This window comes from Limulus polyphemus, unplaced genomic scaffold (genome assembly GCF_000517525.1).
Source record: "Limulus polyphemus unplaced genomic scaffold, Limulus_polyphemus-2.1.2 Scaffold1589, whole genome shotgun sequence".
Classification (NCBI taxonomy): Eukaryota; Metazoa; Arthropoda; class Merostomata; order Xiphosura; family Limulidae; genus Limulus; species Limulus polyphemus.
This window is the reverse complement of record NW_013667199.1, coordinates 105,069-131,322: the sequence shown is the minus strand read 5'-3', so window position 1 is coordinate 131,322 and position 26,254 is coordinate 105,069. Positions and strand designations below refer to the sequence as shown.

Genomic DNA, 26,254 nt, shown 5'->3' with positions numbered 1-26,254 from the left:
ACAAGCTTAAAATACAGTTTATTTCAGTACAATTTTTACATTGTAGCTGATCTTATTTTAAAAACACTATATTTTGAGTTAGTAAAATATGCATACTTGTGTATGCTTTTATAAGACACTTTACATGGACAACCTAGTGTTTAAATTTCACTATTTATTTATTGATGTTTTAAAACAAAACTCATCATTGCTGAATTTTCACATTTACGTTATTTCTTCATCCGTTTTTGTCATTTGAAATTTTGAAGTGAAATCTCACCATATTAACAATACGTATTTCATTGAGCATTAAAATGTTTAATTAATGATTGTAGTAAAAGTAAACTTGTCAAGTTCTTTAGAAGCCTGTTATTTAATCACTGTCAACTGGCACACGCACATCAATATGGAGTTTAATTTTCTAAAAATATAATATAAAATTACAGTAAAAAAAACATTACTGACTCAATACGACTCCACATTCTATAAAAAAAAGATAATTCAATTTACATATTTTACACAATAAGTAAAATAGTAACAGTTGAAAGCCACAAAGAATATTTTTAGATTGTAGACAAAAATTAATGTTTCTATCAATATACTTAGTGTGCTTTACACTTCAAAGTTTGTGGTAGTCATACTTTGTACAAAGCATCTTGCTAGTGAAAAATAAAGATGTAGCAAGATAACATGTTTACACAAGTCTGAAAAAAATTGAAATATCAATTTCTTAGGAATATGAGCTAACACCTGGCCAATATTGTACCGATAAGAACAACAAATACACTGGCTTCTAGAGAAAAAGATCCATCACCATCACTAACTTCATTACATTCTTTACTACATTCATCTTCTTCACAGATGTCACAAACTGTGGCATTATGAGGGCTATAGAACATCCGGGCTGTTTTCACTATAACAGAAATTGTACACATCTTAATTTCTCTCTCTCAAAAAAGTCCTTTTTAGAAGTTCCATTTAAGATATTTTATCATGATCGTTGTAATTTAAATGCATATTTACCAACTAAAAATACCAGCTAGAGAAATAAATTTCCCGAACTCCTAGTGACGATCAGGTATCCAATACGAAAAACTTATTATATTCTACAAAACTAGAGGTTTACTGCATGTTTTTCTCCCAAACTAAATTTTTGATATTCAACTTACAGATAAATGCTAGCCGTCACAAAAATCAATTTATCCATATAAACGTGATAAAACCAGTAGATCTCACCTCTATTGTAATAATCATACACCATCACTGGCACTGGTTTCTGATGTGCCACTTTGCTGTTCAGGTGAGCAGGAACCATCAGGCAGATTTCATCTTGGTCAAGCTGAAGACACAAGTGTATATTTAGTTAAACATTACCACTCAATAAGGTAGTAGTTACAGGAATCATGCAACATACCAATTGGGGATTGTCATATTTGGTTATACCTTTACCATATGCATTATTTCTAATGTAAGTAAAGAAACAAACTGTAATATGAATATTCTGTTCACACTGAATAGAAGTTGTAAGTACTGTGGACATTTACCTTATCAAAATAGATGATAACTTTTGTTTGGCCATCAGCAGCCTCTACACGTTTTGTATTGGGAGTGTTTAGAATATTAGGAAGAGCATCAACATCTGCCAAATAACCAGATGGCAAGGTAACATCCATCACTGCCATGTTACTTGGCTCATCCTCATTATTCCTGTACAAAAGAGAAATGAATTTGTTAGGTATACAACAAAGAAACTAAGACAAAAGTGTAACCTACCAGAGTGTTACAATATTGAAATGAAAATTTTGAATCCAAAGTATTTCCTATATTTTTTTTTTTGTATTGGACAGTTTAACTTCATATGATTATTTATTAAGTGCTTATAGTATCAAACAATGGAGATATACATCTATGTATTTAGGCTACAATAGCAGCTATGACAAAACTAACTCAACTTTGAAATACACAAACATTTTCATAGAAAAAAAGATTACTTGTCTCTTTAGCTTTTGCTCAGACTTATTTTTTTTTATATTTGATTAACTGGAACCGAGTACTTTTCGAACTTTGAAAGGCTTAGATTCTTTTCCCCAATCCACTTCACACTATGATGGGTATGCAAGTAGAATGTTTATATTCTGTCAGAAGCCTTATGGGCAAAATTTATATCAAAATTATGGTCTAGCATAATAAGCTTACTGTTGGGTTTCATTTGCTGCATACTACCTAAATTGAGGCCTTGTATTGTTATATCTTTGGACAGTTAGGTTATTGTGAAGTATCTATGGGCACTCAATAGTGATGAATGTTCCATCTTTTGGAGCTTTACACTACCAGTAATCGATGATAGGCAGCTCCTAAACTTCTGGTACATAAAGACTGATGGTATATTATTATTGTGTTCAAGATACAGTTTGAATGTGTAAGGAATACTATACTTTTAGTTTGCATAAGATACTCAAGCTCTAATACTGTAACTAACTTTCAGTAGTGAACTTGGATATTTTGACGAGTACTGATTACGTTGTTTAATTCACTTGTCTAAAATAGTAGTAAGTGTAATACGAGGTCAGGGTTTGTTTGAATTTAACTACCATTTACCACAGGATTTGAAGATGAGAAAGTAAACTAGGATATTATAAAAACAACAACTACATCTAAATGTCCCACCTTTTTGAAATGTAAGATTTTAGGTCATAACCAAAACTGAAAGCATTAAATTTTTTTTTTTGAAAAACTAATCATGCTGCATAACAGTAAAGTGGCTGTATAACATCTGTGTGAGTGTGTGTGTTAAAAGGACAACACTCATAACAAGTCCTTTAAAATGTTCAAGGTTGTTCTTAAGGTGGAAACTCGCAGAAACAATATATATATTTTTTTTTTTTATAACCCCAATTCTGATACTAAGACAAATTGTAGTAAATAACCATTAAGCTAGATTATCATTTGATAGTCTAAGTTTCATTAAAGCATAGAAACAACTTAAGAATTTACAATTGTGTTATTCAACCCAATAAATACAGCCATTTATTAACCAAAAACTGAGTTCTGTAAACATTTTTTACTATAACAAAAAGTTAATATTTAAAAGACTAGAACAATTTCTTTGAGTAGATACAGTTCATAGTTTGAGAGGAAACTATTGATAGTTATTTTAACCAAGGAATTATGCTACAATCAAATCTTTCACTAATATTGTACTAATCTTTTCTTAAAATACAATTTACATAGAAATGCTATTTAATTATAAAAATGATAAGTATAACCAACATAACAGTCAAATTGAAGGTTCTAAAGTGAAATTTGTTTACAAATTTAACTCACCTAGTACACACAGTTAACTGTAAGTAATCTCTGGTGGCAGTTTTTTCAAGGAAAGGATTTAGGGAAAATGGAGAATGTTCAGCTGATACAGCCAAATTAAAGGCCCAAGACACCTAGAAATAAATACATTGAGTTTAAATTAGTTAATTTGCAAAGAAAGTGAGAAATGGAGCAGTGGTTTTCATCCATATATGAAGTCTATATTTGGCTTCACTTTTAAATCTTTCCAGATGTCCCATCTGTAAGCCAATCATGGTTTTGTTCTTAGTTCTTTATCCTATTCTAACAAACTACAATAATTTCTGCGTGTCTGTAGTCGCCACTTTGAATTATAAGTTTTGTTTTCGATCTGGCCAAGTGACACTAGTATAGGCAGTTCAAGACCCCTAGGAATGACAGTTATTTGAACTGATTAGATCTATACATACATAAATCCTACAAAGCTTATAATACTTTTTCAATATTAAAGTTGGACTTGGTTAAGAAATCAATGTTAAGGCTATGAAATCAATGTTTGCTTGTTTTCTTTTAGTGCAATGCTATACAGCAGGCTATCTACATTAGCCAAAGTTAATAGCTTTTCCTTGAAACTTAATTTACTTAACACTCTTACCACGAGTATCCTTTATTATGCATAACACAGTTTTAGTGTCTTACATTCAAAATTTCATTAAACTACTTTTTGTTTATGTTATACCAATTAGTATAGCATAAAATCTTAGCTAATAATCCATATTTTAATAGTATACAAGTTAAGTTCTTAATTCTAAAAGGCAATATTTAAATAAAATCCTGAATTTCCCCTAGTGTGACATTTTCTCTAGGCATCTTTATTTTATTCACCACCCCTCCAAAAAGTACAAAATTAAATATAAATTATTCACTATAAAATAGTCATTGCTCAGACAAACTATAATTTTTATAGCCTTCAATTTTGTTTGTTTACAGAGCTATGAAATAGAAAACCAGACTCACCCTGTCACATCATCTCTTTTAGGATTTGTTAATAGTTCTCTTACATTTAATTATATATTACCTATAACCAATAGAAAGTCAAGGTTTTTATCTATCAAATGGCGTATTAGATAACATTGTGTTCTGAGCAAATAATAGACAATTTCACTCAGAGTACAAGCTTCGTTCTTGTGGGAAAGTTAACGACTAGCTTGGATGAATTTGTAATGGCTCTTGTCTCATAGTTAGGAAGCCAGAAAAGTTTAGTTAGGGGGAAATTGTCTACTTTTTGCATGTTATTAGTCCATGTTCTTTGATGCATTATCTAATTAAATAAAAGTTATTTAGTGCATTACTAGCATTAGTATTAAAAAGTAGAGTTAAGTGTCATTGACAATCAACAGCAAGAAAAAAGAAAATTTGGTAAGTACTATCTTGTTTTTCATTCTTTATTTATTATTATAAAAGTAACTAAAATGTAAAAAATAAGGATCTTTACAGGTTAGTTAAAATTAGATGAGGTAAAATAAATATAATAAAAATGTTTCTCAAGGCATGCACACAAGCAGCTCATAGTAGCTCTTGGGTAATGTAATTTGATAGCATAACATAAGCTGCACATTTCCTGAGCGACCAATTCTGTTTTGAAATAGGGTAGAGAAAATAAGAGATAAAATAGTTTTACTGAAAAAACGTTGGAAATATATTTAGAAGGTTTTAGGGATTACACAAAGGAAATTTGAGATGAAAAGTATTTTTAATCTTAATATCAAAGTCTCTTTGCAAAACAAATACTCAATATATTCATGGACTATTCTTTATTTTAGTTTAATGAAAATACTTCACTAAAACGATTTTTTTTATATGTGAAAAACTTATTATGTTAACTGAAAGACTGTCAAATTTTGTGAAGATGTACACACTATATTGAAAGTTATAAGTATTAAATCTATAGTCTTTAAATGAGTATAATGAGGGCACGTGGTCGGTCAAATTGACCGAGCCCATGTTGAGTTAAACTGTACCTAATTCATTAAACTAGCACAGATAATGCAATTAATCTTTCATTTACTGTTTAAAATACTTCATAGGATTTCTTTAAGAAATGAATGATATTGTACAAACATTAGCATAAAAAGTTTTTCCAATGAATATGCATTATAACACAAAACAATTATTAGAATTTCAGTGTTAAGAGACCCACCTGAACAAGTGCTATACCAAAGCCAGTGGGTTCCAGTTCAACATAACGTGTAGTTTTTGGAAGCTGGGAGAAAAAAAAGAAGTTAACTATCCTCTGACCTACTTTTTATTATTATTATTATTTTTGAATAATAGTTCACTTATAGGTGTTTAGGTGGTATTTTAAAAACAAAACAACTTGTTTGGTTTACTTTCATGTTGGACTTAAACCAAAAACACCATCAATATTTTGTTTCTTTTAAGTATGCATTTCACAACAAACATACTTCAGGAAATTTATCTGTTTCCAATGAAAAAAGTTTTAAAAATAGTTTCAAATATTTCAAATGACTGATTAGAAAAATCCATACTTTGAACCTGGTAGCTATTATTAAAAAAACATTAAAGAAAGTTCAAACAATGAAATTTGTTTTATTATAAAAAGAGGTTAACAAAACTTTAATATTCACTAAAATTAAAAATCAAAAACATATATTACATATTTTGAATACAAAATCCAACTGAAAGATCACTTGTGTACATTGATGTTTGTTTTACAAAAAACACTTTTCTGTTCTTTTGATACTAATGCCTTTGAATACCAATTAGCAATCGATTTTATTCCCCTAGCAACAGTACAAGTTAAAATACCTATTCTCAGATGTGATAATCTCACAACACTAGGTCAGCCAAGAAATATTGGCTCTAGTGAGCTGAGCCATGTTGATGACAGACATCCCACCAAGCTTATACAGTTGTCACTTACATCTACAGACTTGAAGTTCCATCAATTAACTATCACTGAACTGATGCTATGAGGTTTGTTGACAAATTTCAGATTATAATATTAACTATATCTGCAATTTTAGGATGCTGGTTATCACTCAGGCTAAGATTTAATTTTATAAATATTTCACTGCTTGCAATATTGTTATTTTGAAACCAATGAGTCAATAAAAATACTAACAAAATACAATCCACAAAATACCTCAATACTTTGCAGGATAACTGCATTACTACTTGAAATGTTCATGGTCCTTGTTACTCCATTTCCATGCCTGAAAGTAACATTCACAGAGATGGTTGATGTCACAATACGTGCAGCCAATTGGCCAAGAGCTTGGATCCCAATAACCGTGTCCTGAAATTATATTGATAAATAATAATCATATGAATTAAGTTATTTGTTAAGATATCAGAATAGTTTTCAAAAATTGTTCTTAAAAGTCAAAACTTTCTTTAAAAGTAACATATGAACTATGGCTCATATGCATATAGAATTGGGTACCTCAGCACCAACTTTCACAAATTATTGGAGGGTGTGGGGTGTATTTTTCTGCAACAAAGCTCCAAGGTGCTCAATGGAACTTGCATCAATAAATTTTGGAGGTGCTCAAGAATCCATAGAATGGGTACACACGTGAAAATGGTCTCATTGACAACAAGAAACACATTTTGAATACACACTTCTCACAAAAGTTCTTAATTGTCCAAGCAATTGACCCATAAGTTTAAGATAAGTTTCAAATACATGTAAGTAGAAGTATGTTGGGTGGTTGAACTTCACTTCCAAATTTGGTACTGTTGTACATCAAATTGAAAATTTTAAAAGTTCATTTTGTCACAATTTATGTATTGCATCTATTCTAACACCTAACAGAAGATAAGGTTAAGAAAAATCCAAGTTAAACACTATTGATCAAAACTAGACTTGCCTGTGTGGATGAGAACCCGCCATTTTCATTCTGTTGAGACACCAACCACCTCATGATTGAAACAGCTTTTCCAATTTCAGCACGTAAAGTGTATGTAAGAAGTGCATAAGCTGTCACTTCAATGTCCATGGAATCAGGTAGGAAGAAGTGGTCAGAATGCTTGTCAGTTGTGTCTATCAATGGTTCTGATCCTTTCCAATATAGAAAATCTCCTACAATAAAAATAAACTTGCAACTAAATACTCTGCACAGTTTCACTTTTTTTTTTTTTTTTTTAAAATTGCAGAAATTCTTAATTTACCATTACCACAAAACAAAAGTTAAGATGCTTGCTACAAGTTATGATAATCATGGAAATAATTTATTTACCTGATTTTAACCAACATGCAAGGCAAGATTTCTTGGATCCAGTCCACAAACCCACCCACATGCAAAACAACTTATAATTGGTGTAAACTAAGGCATAAATAAAATGAACTTTTAATAAGAATATTTTATTGAAGTATGGGGTTTTTAATAGAATAAAAGCATTTTATTTTTAATGTAGTCAAGTTAATTATGTAAACGTAAATAACTTAAGAAAAATACAAGTGTGATAAATCAGAACTCTAGATAAGGATACGTGCTGCGTATTCACTCATATTTTTTCCTCAAAACATGTATTTAAAATCAAATCTAGGCATACAAAAATACTTTGAAAATTAGCCGGTACAGATTCACTGTCTTTACCTGTCGTAAATTTAGGTAAGCTAATCGAGCATACGCAACTGGTTTCTCGCTATCCAGGTAAATATGATACGCTGCTTCAATTTTATCTGAACCAGTAAATCTGATGCAATACGAGTTGGCAAAAGTTTATGGATTCTTTATTAACTTCATCAAGCACTCATGATACATGGACGACAAAAATGTTGTCTCAGACATTTTAGTGTATGACCAGGAAATTTAAGAAGAATTACATTACAAATACCAGCTCGCTGTAAAGACATTTAACTTGAGATAAAACTGAAGACAGTGCAAAGATGGTTTGCAAAAATCATAGATCTTATTTCATGCACTGAAATTGGTAATCAAAGGAACACTATGGAACTACCATTTATGAAAAGACAATTTAGTCTTGGAAGAAAAAATTTATGGTTAGTGGTGGTTGGTGAAGAGGTAGGTAAGAAACTGAAGTGCAGCATTTGCATAGAGAGAAAAGTGAGAAGCATTTGGGTAAATGAGAGATTACCTATTAGTCAGAAGAACAGTATTGAGAGGCAAGGGCTGTCTTCAGAATACCAGCAGGCTGAGAAAGGTTTACTAAAAAATCTGGGGACAAGAGTAAACTGTATGACAAGGAAGATAATTCAATCTCTGTATCGGATGATGACAGTAAATTATTTCGTACCATCTTTTATGTATGAAAGGAGGAGTTACCATCTGATAAAGTCAGTTTACTTGAGTTAAAGAATTTGAACAGAGCAACTATCAAATATAAGAAGTTAAGCTATGTAACAATAAATCATATACAATCATATACAAGTAGTTATTCGTAGGTCTCTTATAGAAGAACTCCTTCAGTCTGAGACATATGAAATAATGATAGATGAAAGCACAGATTTATTAATATGTACAAGGTATATGAAGAATGGTGAAGCAGTAACAAAGTTCTTAAAAAATGTAGTCACTGAGGATGGAAAAGTTCATATTGTCAGTCACCTGATAAAGTGCCTTATTAACCTCAGGCTTGACCCAGCTAAGATTGTTTCTCTAGCAACAAATGGTGCATCAACAATGACAGGTGTTGGTGTGCAGATGAAATCAAAGTACTCCCCCTTTGCAGTACAAGCCCATCATATTGTCCATTGCCTAAACTTAGCTATGACAGATTCAATTAAAAAGTTGGACACTCTCAAAACATTTAGTGATAGTTTTAACTTTTTGTATTATTTCATGAATGGGTCAAGTAACCGTACTTCAAAACTCAACAGTATTCAACAACTGTTAGGTGAGGCTGAACTTATTATAAAATAGCCACATAGCATAAGATGGCTTAGGCTTAAAAATACTGTTGAAGCTGTGTATGAGAGTTATAGCTCAAACCTGGTTACCTTTTCAAACTTTGCAGAAGAAAAAAATGCCACTGCCCATGGTTTGCACAAATACTTTTCAGAATAAAGACAGTGATGCTAGTGTCATTTATGCTAGATATTCATGATGTTCTTGTAATTCTTAATGAGCAGTTACAAAAACAAAATTTGATATTTCATGAAATACAGCCACTCATGGGAGCAACAATATCAAAGTTAGATTTTCTAGAATCAGGAGATGGAAATGCTGTAAAGAGCATGAGAGATTGCATACTACTTAGAGAAGGAAAAACTGGTGCTTTTATGAATGGAGGAAAAAAAAAAAACTTAAGTATTCTGAAAACATTGAAAATGAATTGTCAGACCTGAAAAAAAAATGTACATAAAGTCTAAAAAGAATATAAAACACAGATTCAAAAAGGAAAACAGATTTTTTTAAGACTTTAGCCTCTTACTGGAACCAGTGGTGGTACATTCGGCAGGTAATGGTAAAAATGAAGAAGCTCTCGAGACTCTTGCACTATTTTATGGAACTGACCAAATGGTAAATTTTGTTCATGGCAGTTCCCAGGGGGGAGGATGGATGAAGAGAAGAACAAAAACAAGTCAGCAACTCTTAGACAAAGAAAAGAGTGGCCCATGCTAAAAGGTACAACTTCAGGCTTATACAAACATTTACCTACTCAGAATCTGTGTCAGAGGGTTATACAACTGCATAAAGAAGTAATGCCTGAGTTTGCAAAGCTGTGTACAATAGCTCTATGTATAGCAGTTACAAGTGTTGAGTGTGAAAGGATTTTCAGTGCCCAAAATAGAATAAAAAACAAATACAGATGTTCATTGAAAGCAAACTCTAGACAGTCTTTTGAATATTCAAATGAGTAATCTTCAGTTAACAAATTATGATCCAGTTAGAGCAGTTAGGCTATGAGTTACAAAAAAAGAAAGGGACAACTTTGTCAACCATACATACCTAGGGCTAAGAAGCGAAAGAAATGCTTCAGCTCCCATCGTTGTTGAATAAGTACAATATATTAGTTTAACATGTAAATATGTGAAAGTTTTTGAAGTTAAACAATTATAGTTCATGGTAATCATGCTCAGGAAATGATGGAATCTTTTACATCTTTTATTTAGCAGAGGCAGAACTAAACTCTGTTATAAACTCAGTTATCCATATGTATTCAGCTATGATATAAAGACTTAAGCTAGTTATATCAGATTTTGAGCAGGCTAGTCAAACTACAAATACCAGTTTTGTGATATAGAACTGCAGGGAAGTACTTTAAGAAAGAATGACTTTCTACCTTTAGACAGAAGACTACCTCTATGTGGTAAATCAATGTCAAGGTAATGAATTGTGCATGTACCTTTCTTTCTCCTTAAGGCTTATGCTTTATAATATGCAAGAAGAATTTGTACCTTAAGAATAAAAAAGATGGATTGTTTTAAATACTCATTGAAATTTCGCTTTTCAGCATTGAGTTGGATTTCAGGGAGTAAATACTCAATGACCTAAAATCTCATCTAAAGCTGTGGATAATGATAAATATTTTCAGATGTTCCTAAACATCAATTTTTATTGCATTTTACCTTAAATAATAAATACACCTATATATATATATATATATGAAAGAATAAGATACTTTACACAATTAAGAGAAGTTATTGTAACTGTATTCACTTGAAAATAGAGAATCCCTCACAAAATACAAGAAAGAACTGTAGTAAACTAACACTTATTCCTATAAACTAAATATATGCAAAATAAAATTAATAATGATAATTACTAGTTTAATGAGTTACTAGTCAAATACATAAACAATATTAATTCAAAGTGAAAGTATCTAGGTACAGATTTTTTTTTTTTTCTAAAACAATGTACATGTCAAATAATTCACATTTATTTACACAACCTACCTTGTTTTTCAGCAAGACTTAAGAATTTTTGGAATGCTTCATCCTTAGCAGAATTATCAGAAAGGTGAAGAGCATAAGTTACAATAGATAGAGAGTAGGGATCCAAGAGAACTGGCAACTGTTGAATCAGATAACGTTCTGCTGCCTTTATGATATTAGAGTAAGACTGCTGTGCCTGAAAGAAATATTTTTGAAAGCTCTTACATTTATTGGACTTTTTCGCAACTTGCCACATTGAATCAACAGGAAGAGAAAATAGTCATGTTAAATAACAAGAGATATTATTAGAAACAATGAATTATAAATCAGACAAATAAGTACTGAACCAATTTACACTGATATGTAATGACAAGTCTGAAACATTAGTGACTATATGATTAGAGAGGAAAAATACACACTTACCTGATTTTCTAAAAATGCTATGAGGACATATGCAGTCAGAGCAATTCCTTTCCCAGCTCCACCCTGCCAAAGGCGTTTTGTAAAATAATCAAAATTTGTGAAAGCAATTTAAATATTTAGAATCAGAAAATATTACAATTTAATCAACTTTCAAATACAAATTCTTCTCTTGGTGTGATCAGGAATATATTTAAAATAAACACACACACACAAATTATATATCAGCACTATGAAACAATAATAAATTAAATATTGCTTTACAGTCATAATGGATAATGTCTGTGGTTAATAGCACCTAAATACTTTGGGGATATCCCATCTATCAGACAAAAACCAAACACCGATGTCAATCTAGTCAGCAGTCATGGAAAATCATTAAACAAAATCAAATAAGGATACGAAGCTGAATGCTTACACCCACAACATCTCGGCTATGGACAATGAAAGGCAGTAGAAGTTAATTGTGGGAAGGCAGTTACCCTTAAATTTCTTAGAGTAGAAATGAAGCCACCCTAATATTTCTACTAGTTAAAATCCCAACCTCCATCCTGACAAAAATATATTAAAAATAAGTATAAGATATTGAACAGAAATAAACAGAACTATAGTTCTTATATAGTTAACTCCCAACCTCCTCCCTTTCTCCTAAAGATTTATTCAAGTATAACATGGGAATGCAGAGTCAAGCCCAGCAACTCGAATATTTTATATATATTTTCAAACATATTTTCCTTCATTGATAGTTTAGTTTCTATATATAATCTTGATTGTGTTTCTGAAACTTCAGTCTTAGCGTCGATCATTTATTCTAACTGTAAACTTAGAGTTAGTGACCTTTTTTTTTTACTCCACTCGCGAATGTATCCTGGACTGGTGGTAAAGTTGATTCTCCAATGACTAGCCCACACACACTGCCTGTTACAGAACATTTTTTTAAAATAAGAGTTTGAGAATCTAACATATTTCTTACACTTTAACTTTATCTAATATAGGTTAAAATTACTAACAGAAATGCCATCCTAAGGGCGACTATTTGTCCTTGTACTTACTAATCGTAGTATTCATACCTCATTCAAAATTTTTTTTAGAAAAAATTCAAATTTTTAAAAAAGGATTTTTCTGGGAAGCACTGCATCAGAAAAGTGTTAAGATTGTCCAGATATAAGCTGTAAAGTTTTTATACATTAAAAATGGTGCCCTTTATCGAAAAAAATAATTTGTTTTAGAACTCCATTTTTTAGCACTATTTACAAATTACATCAATAAATATATATTCAAATCCTCACATACAGCCGTAGTGAAAGTAGTGTTCTTGTTGCAAGGAATAGTTTTATTTAAAATTGTGCTCTGTGATAAAGAAATGGTTGTTGCACATCCCACAGTTATTTTTCTGTTTGAATCTTGAATACCCAAAATGCGAAATTTATGGATTTTGTTTTGTGGTGCCATTCAATAGATGGCGCCACATTGTATTTAATTTAGTCAGATATATATCTATAGATACACAATCACATGCTATGTCCATTATCGTAGTGTTTACTACACAGCTTAATATTTTTGGTACAGAAAATGTTTTTCAAGATAGAGCTAGGACTGACAAAACACACTAAGAGACTTAGATTCAGTTTATCATTAGTTTGGTTTCCCAATTTATCATGACTGTTATCAAGAGCATAAAATGCAATTTGAGTATAGAGTATATCTTTTTTTTTGTTTCAAATAAGGTGGATATGATGAGAAATGTTTTTTAATGTGTTGTTTTCGCATCCGAGTTTGGTTGCACTGTGTTGCAGAAAATTATTTTGTATATTTCTACAAAAATCTTTGTTTTGAGAGCATTTCTGATTCTCTAACATCCAGATCTTACCTGCATTCGTTTGAAGTGGACTTCCCCAGGTTCATTGAATGATCCATCACTCATCTGTTGCTGAGATAACCACTTTAATGACTGCTCAATCACTGCAGGATCAATATCTATGTATGGAAGAGCTTGATGGAAGGACTTCACAACAAAAGCTGTCAACCTGAAATAATCATTAGCATAATTACTGATGAAGTGTACCTTTACATGACAGACTCACAGGCAGAGTTGCTTATCATGACTGTTTGCCTATGAAAAGTAACTAGCATGGCTACTACAAGAAATTCATCTCTCTCTCTCTCTCTCTCTGTGTGAGTGAGTGTGTGTTTAAAAAAAACTACTTCATTCGTTGCTTAATACTGAATATTCTGCGAAATTCACAAAATCTGAAACCGAGATTTATGCAGCAACGACTAACTGCAACGTTAAATATAAATAAAGGAATAAACACAAACAATTAAACTATAATTATACTTGAAAAATTCAAAAAGTAATGTTTGGAAACATTTATACATAGAAGAGATAAACTAATATGAATACATTGCTGCACAAAAAGTCTCCAACAAAAATTGTTTTCCTTGAACTATGTTTTCTTTCAAAAGAGTACCAATGTTTAAACATTCAAAGATCTTGATACATTGAAATTCCTGTGTCAAGTTTAACTCCTTCTCACTTATAATGTGGGCTTACAATAAGTTACTTGATGAATATAATATTTCTATTTCCATGGGCTATACGAGTATAATTTGACAAGGGTTTTTTCACACTGAATCCAATGATATGTTTTCTAGAGCCTTTTTCCAATAAAATATTTAAATAAACTTTTCAAATTTCCCCACTTTCCATGGAATACAAGATGTCCCAATAATTTAAATAATATAAATTTCAATAAGACACTTCAATCTCATGATTAAAAGTTTATGAAATTCAGCTACAAAATCACTAAGAAAGAGACTGCAACATAACATGAAACTAACCAAGTACTTCCACTCTTGTCTCCATTACCAAATGCACTGAATGAGCCTTCATCTCGTTTGTATGTTAATTCTCGCTGATAGCCTACAAGAAGAAAAATTCAAAATTCAGTTCAAAGTAATACAGCACATTAACTCTATTAACATTGGCTTGGTCAATCTGACTGACCACGTGACTTTTTTGTGCTCGTTTAAAGTCTTTTTACACTTAACACAACTTTCAATATAGTGAGTATATCTTAACAAAATTTAGCAGTCTTTCAGTTAACACAAGTCTTTCAGATAAAAAAAAAATCAAATTTTTAGTGAACAATTTTTAATAAACTAAAATAACAATTTGTCCATGAATATATTAAGTATTTGTTTTGAAAAAATATTTTTCTTCATCTCAAAAACCCCAAATTTCCTTTGTGCAATTTCTAAAAACCTCCTAAATAAATTTCAAATATTTATTTTCAGTAACTTCATATTTTCTGTTATTTTCTCTACCCTATCTCTAAGGAAATGGTCAACTTGACTGACCTTCTAACCATAAAAAGAAGAATTAAATCTAAATTACCCCTTTTTTTTTCTTTCTAGAATGACTTCAAATAATAAAAACTACAATCGTTTATCCTCAGTAGCTTTAAAGTAGTAACAGTATACATCTATTTATAATTAAATTTTGTTTTATTGCCCCTTTTGATTGCCCTTATAATGGTGCAGATATTAGTTAGACATGGTTCAAAGTTGTAAATCACTCTAGAAACGTGCAGCTCACATTATGCTACCGAATTACATTACCCACGAGATGCTTGTGTGCATGCCTCAAGAAACATTTTTATTGCATTATTTATTTTACCTAATCTAACCTTAACTAACCTAAAATGATCCATGTTATTACATTTTAGTAACTTTTATAAGAATAAATAAAGAATAAACATGAAAAACAACAAATACTTACCCAAACTTCTTTCTTGCTGTTGATTGTCAATGACACTTAACCCTACTTTTTTTTTTTTAAATTATCTATACTAATGGTAGTAATGCACTAAATTTTTTATTTAATTAAATAATCCACCAAACAGACTAATAACATGCAAAAAGTAGACAATTTTCCCTAAATCAATTTTTCTGGCTTTCTAACTATGAGACAAGAGCCATTACAAATTCATCCAAGCCAGTTTTTAGCTTTCCCACGGGAATGGAGCTTGTACTCTGAAATTAACAATTATTCAGGATTTGTTTTTAAATATCGCCTTGCAGAATTAAGAACTTAAAACTTATATACTATTAAAATATGGATTATTAGCCAAGATTTTATGCTATACTAAAGTAGTTTAATAAAATTTTGAATGTAAGACACTAAAGCCTTGTATCATGCTCAGTAAAGGATACCCATGGCGATAGGGTTAATAGAAAATCTGATGCTTTATTTCCTTAACTATATCCACCTTGGCTGTATTCTACCAAAACATTCTCTACACCAACTACTCGCACTTCTTCACAGTGCAAAAAAGATCTAAAAGCATTTCCAACCAATTACTTAAACATTTATTCATTTATATACAAAGATAGTGAAATGTCCATCTTCCAATTTTACTATGCTTTTGCACAATTTTCCATATTCAGGAATAAAAAGACAAAACCTAGGCACACTAGGTACTCACTACTTCCCATGTTGTGGGATATACTACAAGAACAAAACCTAGATAAGCTAGGTTCTCACCAATCACCATGTTGTGGGATATACTACAAGAAAAAAACTGAGAACCTAGTACACCTACCAAATCACCATGTTGTGGGATATACTACAAGAATAAAACGTAGGTGTACTAGGTTCTTACCAATCACCATGTTGTGGGGTACTAAGAGAACAAAACCTAGGTGAGCTAGGTACTCACTACTTCCCATGTTATGGGATACTACAGGAACAAAACCTAGGTGAGTTAGGTTCTCACCAATCACGATGTTGTGGGATATACTACAAGAACAAAACCTGGGTGAGTTAGGTACTAGCCACTCCCCATGTTGTGGGATATACTACAAGAACAAAACCTAGGTGAGCTAAGTACTCACTACTTCCCATGTTATGGGATACTACAGGAACAAGACCTAGGTGAGTTAGGTTCTCACCAATCACTATGTTGTGGGATACACTACAAGAGCAAAACCTGGGTGAGTTAATTACTTGCCATTCCCCATATTGCGGTATATACTGCAAGAACAAAACCTAGGTGAGTTAGATACACATCACTCCCCATGTTAGCAAAACATACGCGAGTTACGTAACCTATGGTTCTCAGGGTTATACTGTAGCAGAAAACAGAGGATTACCAAATACAGAGATAAAATAGCAAAGTTACTCTTCAAGACAAATAACTGGTGGATAACTACAACTTCCCATGTTCCAAGATGCTGCATGAATTAAATCTGTGTGTGTGCTACATACTCACCACTTTCCATGAACTCTTTAGCTCTACGCTCCACTGTTGGTGTCAGTCGTCCAGCTCGAGTCAAATAATCTAAAACAACAATATTTGGAACAAACTTTAACATGTTCTGTTCTCCACACCCATAAGGCATGTGCAACAGTTCTTCCATGTTGTTAACATGTGGCCCCATCAAGTCCCCTGAAAAAAAAAGGGGGGAAACGATTTAAAACATTAACCCTATACAGCAAGCTTCATTTTATTGAATGGAATGTTCAATACAAACTATCAAGTTCATATTGGCTTAACTTCATAGTTATATGTCCCCCTCATTCACTTCTTTTATTACCAAAAATATGGATTTTGAGTGTTAACTATTACCAGAACTTTAAAAATGCATCTTACTATTTGAACATATAGGATAGAAACAAGCATTCAAGTTCATATTAGAATAATTCTTTCTCATATTTTTCATGTAAACAATCAAATAATGTGTAGAAAAACTTTGGTTAGGAACATGACAGATATATCATGCAAAGTGCTATTCACACCTTTTATAATGATTTCCAAGATCCTTCTTAAAGGAAACTATCTTGGTGGATATCACTGCTACATTTTTGTTGAACATAACCAAAGACTATCATATCAAATATTATTAGTGACTTCTCACTTTCTTTCAACGAGTACATATAGTTGATGAAGTTGGTCAAACATTATTATAATAATTAACAAAATAAATAAGCCAAATAAACTTTTAAGCACTGTTTACCCTCACTATTAATATCAAAGTTTTTCAAACAAAAATAACAACACAACTGTGTTGATATGTTCAGTCTTTCTGAAACTAGCTGCTTTGTATTTTCAAGACATGTACAACTGAAATTACACTTGCTTTGGAATTTTAGTTAAGGTAGTGTTGAAGTTTACTTAATCATCTACAGAATTCTATTTATGACATTTGAAAGACAAGATGCACAAACTATTAATATCTCTTCATACATACACAGTAACTTCTTGTAAAGTTATAATTGTTGATTGCTAGATTAACAAGTAAATGGACTGTCATAAAACACTTAAAACAAAACACTTTTTTCAACTAAGGAATGTTTGTTTATAGGCTGATATCACACAGCTAGACATACAGTTGAATAACAAATAATTTCATAAATCAAAACAAGTCACTTTTTTGTGACTTAAACTGCTAATATTTGTATCATTCCACTGATTAATTTTATGGAAGTCAGCTCTTTAGACATTTTTCTGGTTTTTAAGCATCTATACAAACTAAACAAGAGTAAACAAAGTTCAAGCAGTACAGAACTTGCTCGTCTGTAAAGTTCACCAGATGTCGATTTCTAAAGTAGGCAGCAAAACACTTAAATAACTTAATTTTATACTTTTACCAGTTACAGAAACTACAATTAGTAGCATGCATCCAGTGAAATGACCATAAAAGTTATGCATAGAAAACTCTAACTCTTTGTACATGTGTGAGAGTGAGAGAGTGAGTGAGTGTGTGAAGTTATATATCATACACTTGTACAGTTACAGTCAAAATATAGTGAAACAACTTTATTATCAATGCACGTCAATAAACTTGGTATTAAAACATAATTCTCAATTCAAATTAATATTTAATTCGTCATTTTCTAATTTCAAAAGCAAGTACTTAGATAAGTAACCAATCATAACACTCCTTCACACCAAATTGCCCATTTTAGTTTTTTTTTCTACTCCTACATAATCTGAGTTTGATAAACTGCACACTTGTAGTACAGATACTATTAAGCCATAGTGCAAATTTAGCCTCAAATCTTATTTTACTTAGATTACGCAAGAAAGTCAAACATAACATGTCCTATCACATCCTGTCTTTGAAGAAAAAGAAAAGTCAATTCCCCTACATTTCCCATTGGATTATTTATAACCAATAGGAAGAAAACATTTTAATTTAATAATATTGGTATTAGGTTAGCTCATTCTGATAAGTTTAATTATTTGGCCTACAGTTTCATTGTTTGCCATCACAGAAATCACCTTTACCAGCTAACCAAATTATTTTAACCCACTTAGTTAGAAAGCCAGTTAAATTATAATAGTTTAGTAACATTGTTTATATTTTGTGTTATAATTTGCATATTTGAGACAAACAAAAATTACTTTATGTACTACCAACAACCTTTGGAAAACGTAAAGTTAAATTTCATTAAGACTTCGAGACAGACTATAAAATCCCAAACAAATTGTAAGTAAAATTACTTCATTGGGTGAGGGGGTGATAAATATTTATGGCAAAGAATTTTTTGGATGATCCCTATATGCCTAAAATTTGTTTAACAAGTAGTCTATAGACATTGACCACAGAAGTGATTTCAACCTGCCTATCATAACATGAAGGCTAAGTTATCAAAACATTACTGTGAAATGTGCTAAACCATCAATGTTTTAACATTCAGCATTATGTAATAAAGAGTAGTCTGGAGAGTTAACTCAGAAATATTTATGTACAATCAGAGTGAGTGGCGAGTTTTGAACACAGACAAACTTAACTGATCTATATAATAAAAGCCACCCTATGTTCAAAATGCTCCCTTTGTCTGTAACACTCGACTCTGTTGGTAACGTTCAAATTGGCTCAGTGGTTTGTCACAAGCAGAAATCAAGTTCAAAACCCAGTCAATTAGTTTTTTTTGTTTTTTCTCAAATAACCAATTATCAACTTATTATCATGTTTAGAGAAAGATATTACAATATTAGGAAAAAACAAAATAACATGATAGTTTACATTAGGGATTTGAATTATTTGTTAACATTCAATTAAAGACTGGGTGTCACAGTGAATATAATACTATCACATTCAAATCCCAGTCAAGTCAGGATTTTTATTATTATTATTATTATTATATTTAATTTTTTCATATATTTATAACAAGTTATTTGAATATTTGTAAAAGTACAAATACAATTATATATTAAATCAGGCATAATATCATATTACATAAGCACGAGTGACTACATGTGTCAAAAACAAATTAGACATTTTTCTAACACAATCGATGGCACTAAAATACATTACCGATCTTTCACCTGAGGAGATATTTAATCAAAACATTTAAATATATTTTAAGAAAAGTCATACCTTCGTGCATTTGCATGTCACAATAAAATTTGTTGACTTTGCCATAATAACTAATAAATCACGGATTAGAACATTTGACCATGTAGGAATATATTTTAAACAACCATTTTTTTTGGCATGGCTAAATATAAGGCTTTACCAAGAAGTCAAAATGTTAATCAACAGCCATGTTTGTTTGTTTTTGTGCCTGTTTGTTGGGCAAGCTTGATTTCACAAAGTTTATATATTTCAGTTAGCTACGAAATGTGAGGTTAGGGTATATTATGGGGTGGGTGTAATTGCCCCCGTCATTTCTGCTGGGTTATATGCTAGTATATGTAATGTATAATGATAAAAAAAAAAAAAAGAACACCACAAACTTCATATTTTGCCACAATTATAAATGAAAGATGTTTCAAAAATAACATTAAAATGGATAACCTGAGAGTATACATGATTACTTACCAATTCCAGAAACTGTGATTCTCTCTGAGCCAGGGACAACATTATTGGGAATAGGAACAGAAATGTTTTTCTTGATTGGTGGAGTGCCTGGGTTCCTTAAATCCACAAGAACAGCTTTGTTGAAGTACTGCGTTGAACCCTCAGGCTGAGAAAGAAAGAAAGATGAGGATGAGAGTATTAAGTATTTACAATTAATTCACCTCAATATAACTACTATCTGAGGAGAGCATTAAAAAATGATGCAAGGTACAAGTCTTTTAAGAGATATTCAAAAATCTGTAATTGTTTTTCATATAACATATACCTTACAATCACTGTAGTTCTTAATCTAATCTTATGCCAAAATGTTGTTCAGCAATAAATAGTAACAATAACTAATCTCTAAATGCACTAACCTAGAACACATCAGGGAAATACAAGTTAAATTTGAAACAATTATGTAATACAAGTTATATTTTAGAACTCATTTAATTTACTGAACTCACAGAGGACCTTATGGTAACAAGCCTGAAAATATCTTCCTGAAAAACACTGTAGCTATAGGAGTTTTTTTCAACATACCACGTGACACACAAAAATTGATATTTAGAATTTCTTTTTTAATATTTACTTTTCAATTAAGAAATTAACTAATGTATAATACTAACATTCAAATTATAATTTACAATTTCATACCAAATTTATTGACATACATTCATAAAATAGTAGATCAATAAAATTTTGAATGCAAGTCAACAAACACAATGACATAGCCTTTGACCTGTGTTGATAGGGTTAATACTATATTTATAACCAATAGAAAGCCAAGGTTTTTATCTATTTCACTCCCAGTTCAGACTTTATTCACATAAGAAAACATCCACGAACATAGCTGAATTTTTAATAGCTCTTGTCATATAGTTAGAAAGCTAGAAAAACTGATAGTTACAAGACTTTTTCAGCTTTTTGCATGTTATCATTCTGTGTTCTTTGGTTCATTATTTATTTAAATAAATTTGGTGCAGTAGTACTATTAGTAGAAAAAAGTTTATTGATAGGGTTGTGTCATTGACAATCAACAGCAAGAAAGAAGATTGGGTAAGTACTTCATTTGCCATTTTTCATGTGTATTTTTTATTTATTATTCTGAAAGTAACAAATGTAAAAATTAGAAATTTTAGGTTAGATAAGGTTAGACTAGGAAAAATAAATAAATAAAAACATTTTTGCGAGATATACTTATGAATAGTTTGTGTGTTATATAATTTGATAGGATAACGTGAGCTACACATTTCCCAAGTGATTTAGAACTTGTGTGGCAATAATATTAGTTAGACACAGTTGAAAGGGCAATAAAACAATAAATGTAAAGTATAAACAGATGTATACTATTAAGAGTTTAAAAGTATTTAGGATACAAAAAAAATGTAGTTTCAGGTTACAATTTGAAGTCATTCCACAAAAGTAAAAAGAGGGTAATTTAAGTATATTTTGAATTTGTTTTTGGTGGTTAGGAGGTCGGTCAAATTGATAAACCTCATATAAATTTAGGGTATAGAAATAAGATTTTAATGGAAAAAAAATTGCAATTTATTTAGGAGATTTCAGAGATTAAGCAAACTAAATTTGGAGTCTTCATACGAGGAAAAGTACTTTAAAGGTTAACATGAAGATCACTTTGCAATCGAAGCAGTCAACCCTGACTATATGTTCATAGAAAACAATTTAGTGAAAAAACTTTATTAAAAGTTTGTCTACAAATGACAATGCTTGCTGAAAGCTTGCAAAATTTCTTGAAGATAAACATATTAGAAGTTATAATATGGAACCTTTAATGGTAAATTTTTTAGGCTGTATCAGTTGAGCCTGTAGAGAGAGAGAGCTAACACTATCCACCCATCCCAGTTTTATTACCCTCTGTTTTTGATTGGCAACTTTCCAAAACAAAGCTTCTACATTATTATTATTATTTTTAATAGGTACCTTTTTCACATTACATTAAGATCTTGGGGATCTTTCTAAAAACTTTATCATCAACTGTTATTTTATTAGATCTTATGTTTAAAGAGAATGAAGAGATATTGTAAATATTAAACTTATCATAGAGTACTTAAAATTGTAAAAAATACATGATACAAACCTTAACCAATAACCTTTTCAAAACAGCATCACCAGCAAGCTGTGAAGTTGCAGACATTCTGATGTCTATGTAACCAAGACGACGAGGAGTGATTATAAATGACACTGGAGCTCCATCTTGTGCAGGAATCTAATAATAAGAGTAATACAAAAATTAGTTCACACGTTTTTTTTGGAGAAACATACTTCAATGATGTGCTCTTCCACTCAATACTTTCTTTGCAAAAATCTTTTTTTCATTAACTATAAAACATATTTCAATTTTAAAACTTCATTTTGTATCTTCCAACAGCAGGTTATATAAATCCTAATAAACGAGTCCAGAATTTTCCAAGGTTTACATATGTTCAAATTTAGCATGTTTAAACTAGTTTTTGTATACTGACAAAAAAATTCATACCTCAGAAACAAAAATAAAAACTGTCTACATTTCAACAAAAGTCAATTATTTGAGTTATGCTCAAATTTCTGTTGATACTTCTGGTCAATAACAAAAAATTTGCAAGTTTTATTTTGCTTTTGACATAGGCAATATATGAAATAGGGGTGAGTCACCATTTTTATGTTGATTGGCCAAGAAAAAATATGTAGGGTAGCTTTTTAACTGGAAGGATAACAACCTAGAAACTTGTGAACTGCAAACTGTGGTTTTGACAGCAGTAATGGATCTTCTGATTAATCCCATTTGGGGTGAAAGTAAATAAAAAAAATTATTGGCAGTGAAAAGGTATTTTATGAACCTGGTGCCATTACAGTAGCTTATAGGAAAAAAAAAAATTTTACTGATTAATCTTAACCAGGTAAAGGAATGCTAGTGTAATACTTAGTTCTATAACACCTGGACAATTTAAACTGGCACTTTTTTTTTTTAACCAACTTAGTTCGTATGGGTTATATTATTGTATACTAGCTGATATTACCTGCCCAGAGGGCAGGTATAACTGCTAGTTACTGCAGAAGGCTATTGGGCCTACAGCCTTTTTTGGAATTGTCTGACGGTTCTAGAACAATGTACTCATGAATGGTGAACATTATTGAATCTCAAGTATGAGAAAAAGGATTTTATTGACATTTCGGTTTTAAAATGAGCTATCATCACAGCATTACATCAGAGAATATTTTATTCAAATATTTCTTTGTAGAATCAATTATCAATGAAAGTGCCTTGCTTTTCTGTTGCAACATTCACGAGATTTTCACTAAAAAACTTTTTTAAGTTTGTTTTTTTGATTGTTTTATATTCAAAACTTACTATTTTTTTTTGTTTGTAATTTTATTGGTTAAATCCGAGACATTTTTGTGGAAATTTTAATTGTTTTATTTATTGCTCGGCTATAAAAATACTGCCTTGTTATAAAAATAATACCTAGTTATGATTGGTGCAGTAGTTTCCAAGATCTGAGTTTTGGACATGCAATCTCCATTATAATAAGATGTCTTTGACATTGTATGGAAATATCTTAATCACACACACACACTTTACATACAGATTGGTTTTAAAGAAAAATGCTATATTTAAAATTATATGTTAAAAAACTACATATTCTAAGAGAACAACAATATTACATATTGAAAATCAAAATGTTTATTTAGGAAAGTCTTTATATTATACAATGCATTTCAAAAACATACAAGTTCCAATTAATTCACTTTAACAAAATTCTAAACCAAAAAATAAACTTACAGATATCCTTTTGGATCTCCGTTTTTGTAAACCTTGATCAGGAGTGACTTCATTTCCCACAACAGTAAACTCAAAGTCACCATCGTTGTTTTCCATTGTTACTTTAGCCTAGAAAGATAATTTACATACAAGGCTAAATATTCAACTCTTCATACTGCATCAATAAATATAAAATCATCTTACTAATAAAGGAAAAAGAGTATTATCTGAGTATAAATTATGGCTACAAATTTATACTTTTGTTTTTTTTTTATATGACTTTAAATGAAGTATACCCTCTCCCTTTTTTTATGGAAAACTCCTAACTTCAATTAAAGATGAAAATAAATAAAAATTCCATTCTAGATTTCTCAAATTATTATCTTTCATACACATTTTTAGTTAGATTTCCATACCCTGTAGTTTCATTTAAATGATCTAATTACCTTTTAAAAACAGTTTTGAAGCTATCAATATTTGAGTTTTGTACTAATCCTTCAGTTTTTTTTGGTGGTTTATGTTGAAGCTCTAAAAATCAAAAACCTTTTTTCTGCTTTGCTTTCTTAATGATTAACTCATATTGTACATGTAGAAAACAACTCAATAGTAAATAATTTTATTTGTTGAATCTTCTAAGAGAAAAAGAAAAAACAAGTGTGTTCATATTAAAATGTGGTGAGAAAATTTTACAGATTATTCCATAAAACAAGTTGCTTTTTCACAACTGTTGTGGCCACATTTTTATACACATTTTTCATAGTATGTTGTCTGTTTACCTTGATAGGTTTATTATGGTAATTGAAGATCACAGCTTTAATAGCAACAGATTCTCCCCTTAGTATGGAATAAGGCAGGTTCAACTTAATGAAGAATGGACGGAAAACTGTCACCTGTGGAAAATACAACAATTTAATCTCATAGTTTCATTTTGGGTTTACTTACTAATCGAAAAAGTCTTATTTGTTCCAAAAAAAAACTTTCTTACTGTAAAAGCTGTAACTCGTAATAAAATAATTTAATCTCATGTTTCCAGCATCTTATGAATAATGTGTGGTGAACGTTACTTAATTTATTGTATCAGTCAAACACATTACTAAAAATATAATTTCTCAAAATATAATGTAGTCAAAGTTAAAAATTGTACTTCATGGCTTAAAAATATTTATATCATCTGTAGCTATAAAACAAACTACTACACACAAACATACATCTTTCTTTTTTTAAAGTACACAAATATAATGAGTTAAGAAATGTACACTTAAGGAATTAAGAAACCACTAATGTTTCTAAAATATGCATTTCAAGGTGGAGTGTTCAAGTATTGCTGCATTTTAAAAGACATTAAGATTAAAGGTGATGAAACAGATTCATGAACAAACGTAAATATTACATTAAAATAAATATGAAAATGTACTTAAAGTTGTCAAAAAAAAGAATTTCATATCAAATATAAACTAATTACATAGTTCACAACAAAAAAAAAAGGAAGAATAAAATACATTAATAAAGAGAATGGCTGGAGATACTTCGTTATACACTGATACAAATCTAAAATCAAGTAATATCCTCACTGTTAATATTTTACACTAAAAGTACAAAAATATTATGAATCAAAATTCTTAGTAGTCTTTGGTATCCTCTTAACAGTCCTTACAATACGGCTGTTTGGTGGTAGTTGGGTATGTAAGAAGACAGGCTAAAACATGCATGTTCAGCAAAATAAAACCACCTCATTATGCTTATAAAATCAGTTTGTCAATTTAACATTATTTTAGGAGTGCTTGGTGTTCTTATTTCATTATATTATTGCACTGAATTGTATTGAATTACCTTTGTAGTACTTGGTGCTATTCCAAGCCCAGCAACTGAATCCATGGCAAAAGCACTAACAACCCAGGAAGTAATGGTGTCAGGAACTTTACTAGACACAGAAGCTATGCCATCATCACTAAATAAGAAGAAACAAACCAGATGGATATTACATTTGTTTAAATAATGAAAAAGGAATATATTTCTAACACAAAACAAAGAAAATCCATAAAACGAGATTCTGTAATACATCAATAATTGAGTTCTTAGTTAACATGTGTGGTGGA

The 26,254-nt window shown here is 30.6% G+C and overlaps 1 protein-coding gene across 3 annotated transcripts in view; it reads right to left on the bottom strand.

Moving 5' to 3' along the window:
- Window positions 1-26,254, bottom strand: part of LOC106464216 (CD109 antigen-like) — a 77,309-nt gene continuing 51,055 nt past the window's right edge. For all 3 annotated transcript variants that reach the window (XM_013924345.2, XM_022391923.1, XM_022391924.1), the window contains exons 19-35: window positions 25,989-26,106; window positions 24,935-25,048; window positions 24,180-24,287; window positions 22,497-22,625; window positions 20,378-20,522; window positions 16,819-16,995; window positions 14,387-14,468; window positions 13,416-13,572; window positions 11,549-11,611; window positions 11,147-11,321; window positions 7,155-7,366; window positions 6,428-6,580; window positions 5,462-5,524; window positions 3,304-3,416; window positions 1,524-1,686; window positions 1,216-1,318; window positions 1-892 (exon numbers count right to left, since the gene is read on the bottom strand). In XM_013924345.2, the coding sequence (XP_013779799.1) occupies window positions 723-892; window positions 1,216-1,318; window positions 1,524-1,686; window positions 3,304-3,416; window positions 5,462-5,524; window positions 6,428-6,580; window positions 7,155-7,366; window positions 11,147-11,321; window positions 11,549-11,611; window positions 13,416-13,572; window positions 14,387-14,468; window positions 16,819-16,995; window positions 20,378-20,522; window positions 22,497-22,625; window positions 24,180-24,287; window positions 24,935-25,048; window positions 25,989-26,106 (2,245 nt within the window). In that variant the 3' untranslated portion in view covers window positions 1-722. The remainder of the gene's footprint in view (window positions 893-1,215; window positions 1,319-1,523; window positions 1,687-3,303; window positions 3,417-5,461; window positions 5,525-6,427; window positions 6,581-7,154; window positions 7,367-11,146; window positions 11,322-11,548; window positions 11,612-13,415; window positions 13,573-14,386; window positions 14,469-16,818; window positions 16,996-20,377; window positions 20,523-22,496; window positions 22,626-24,179; window positions 24,288-24,934; window positions 25,049-25,988; window positions 26,107-26,254) is intronic.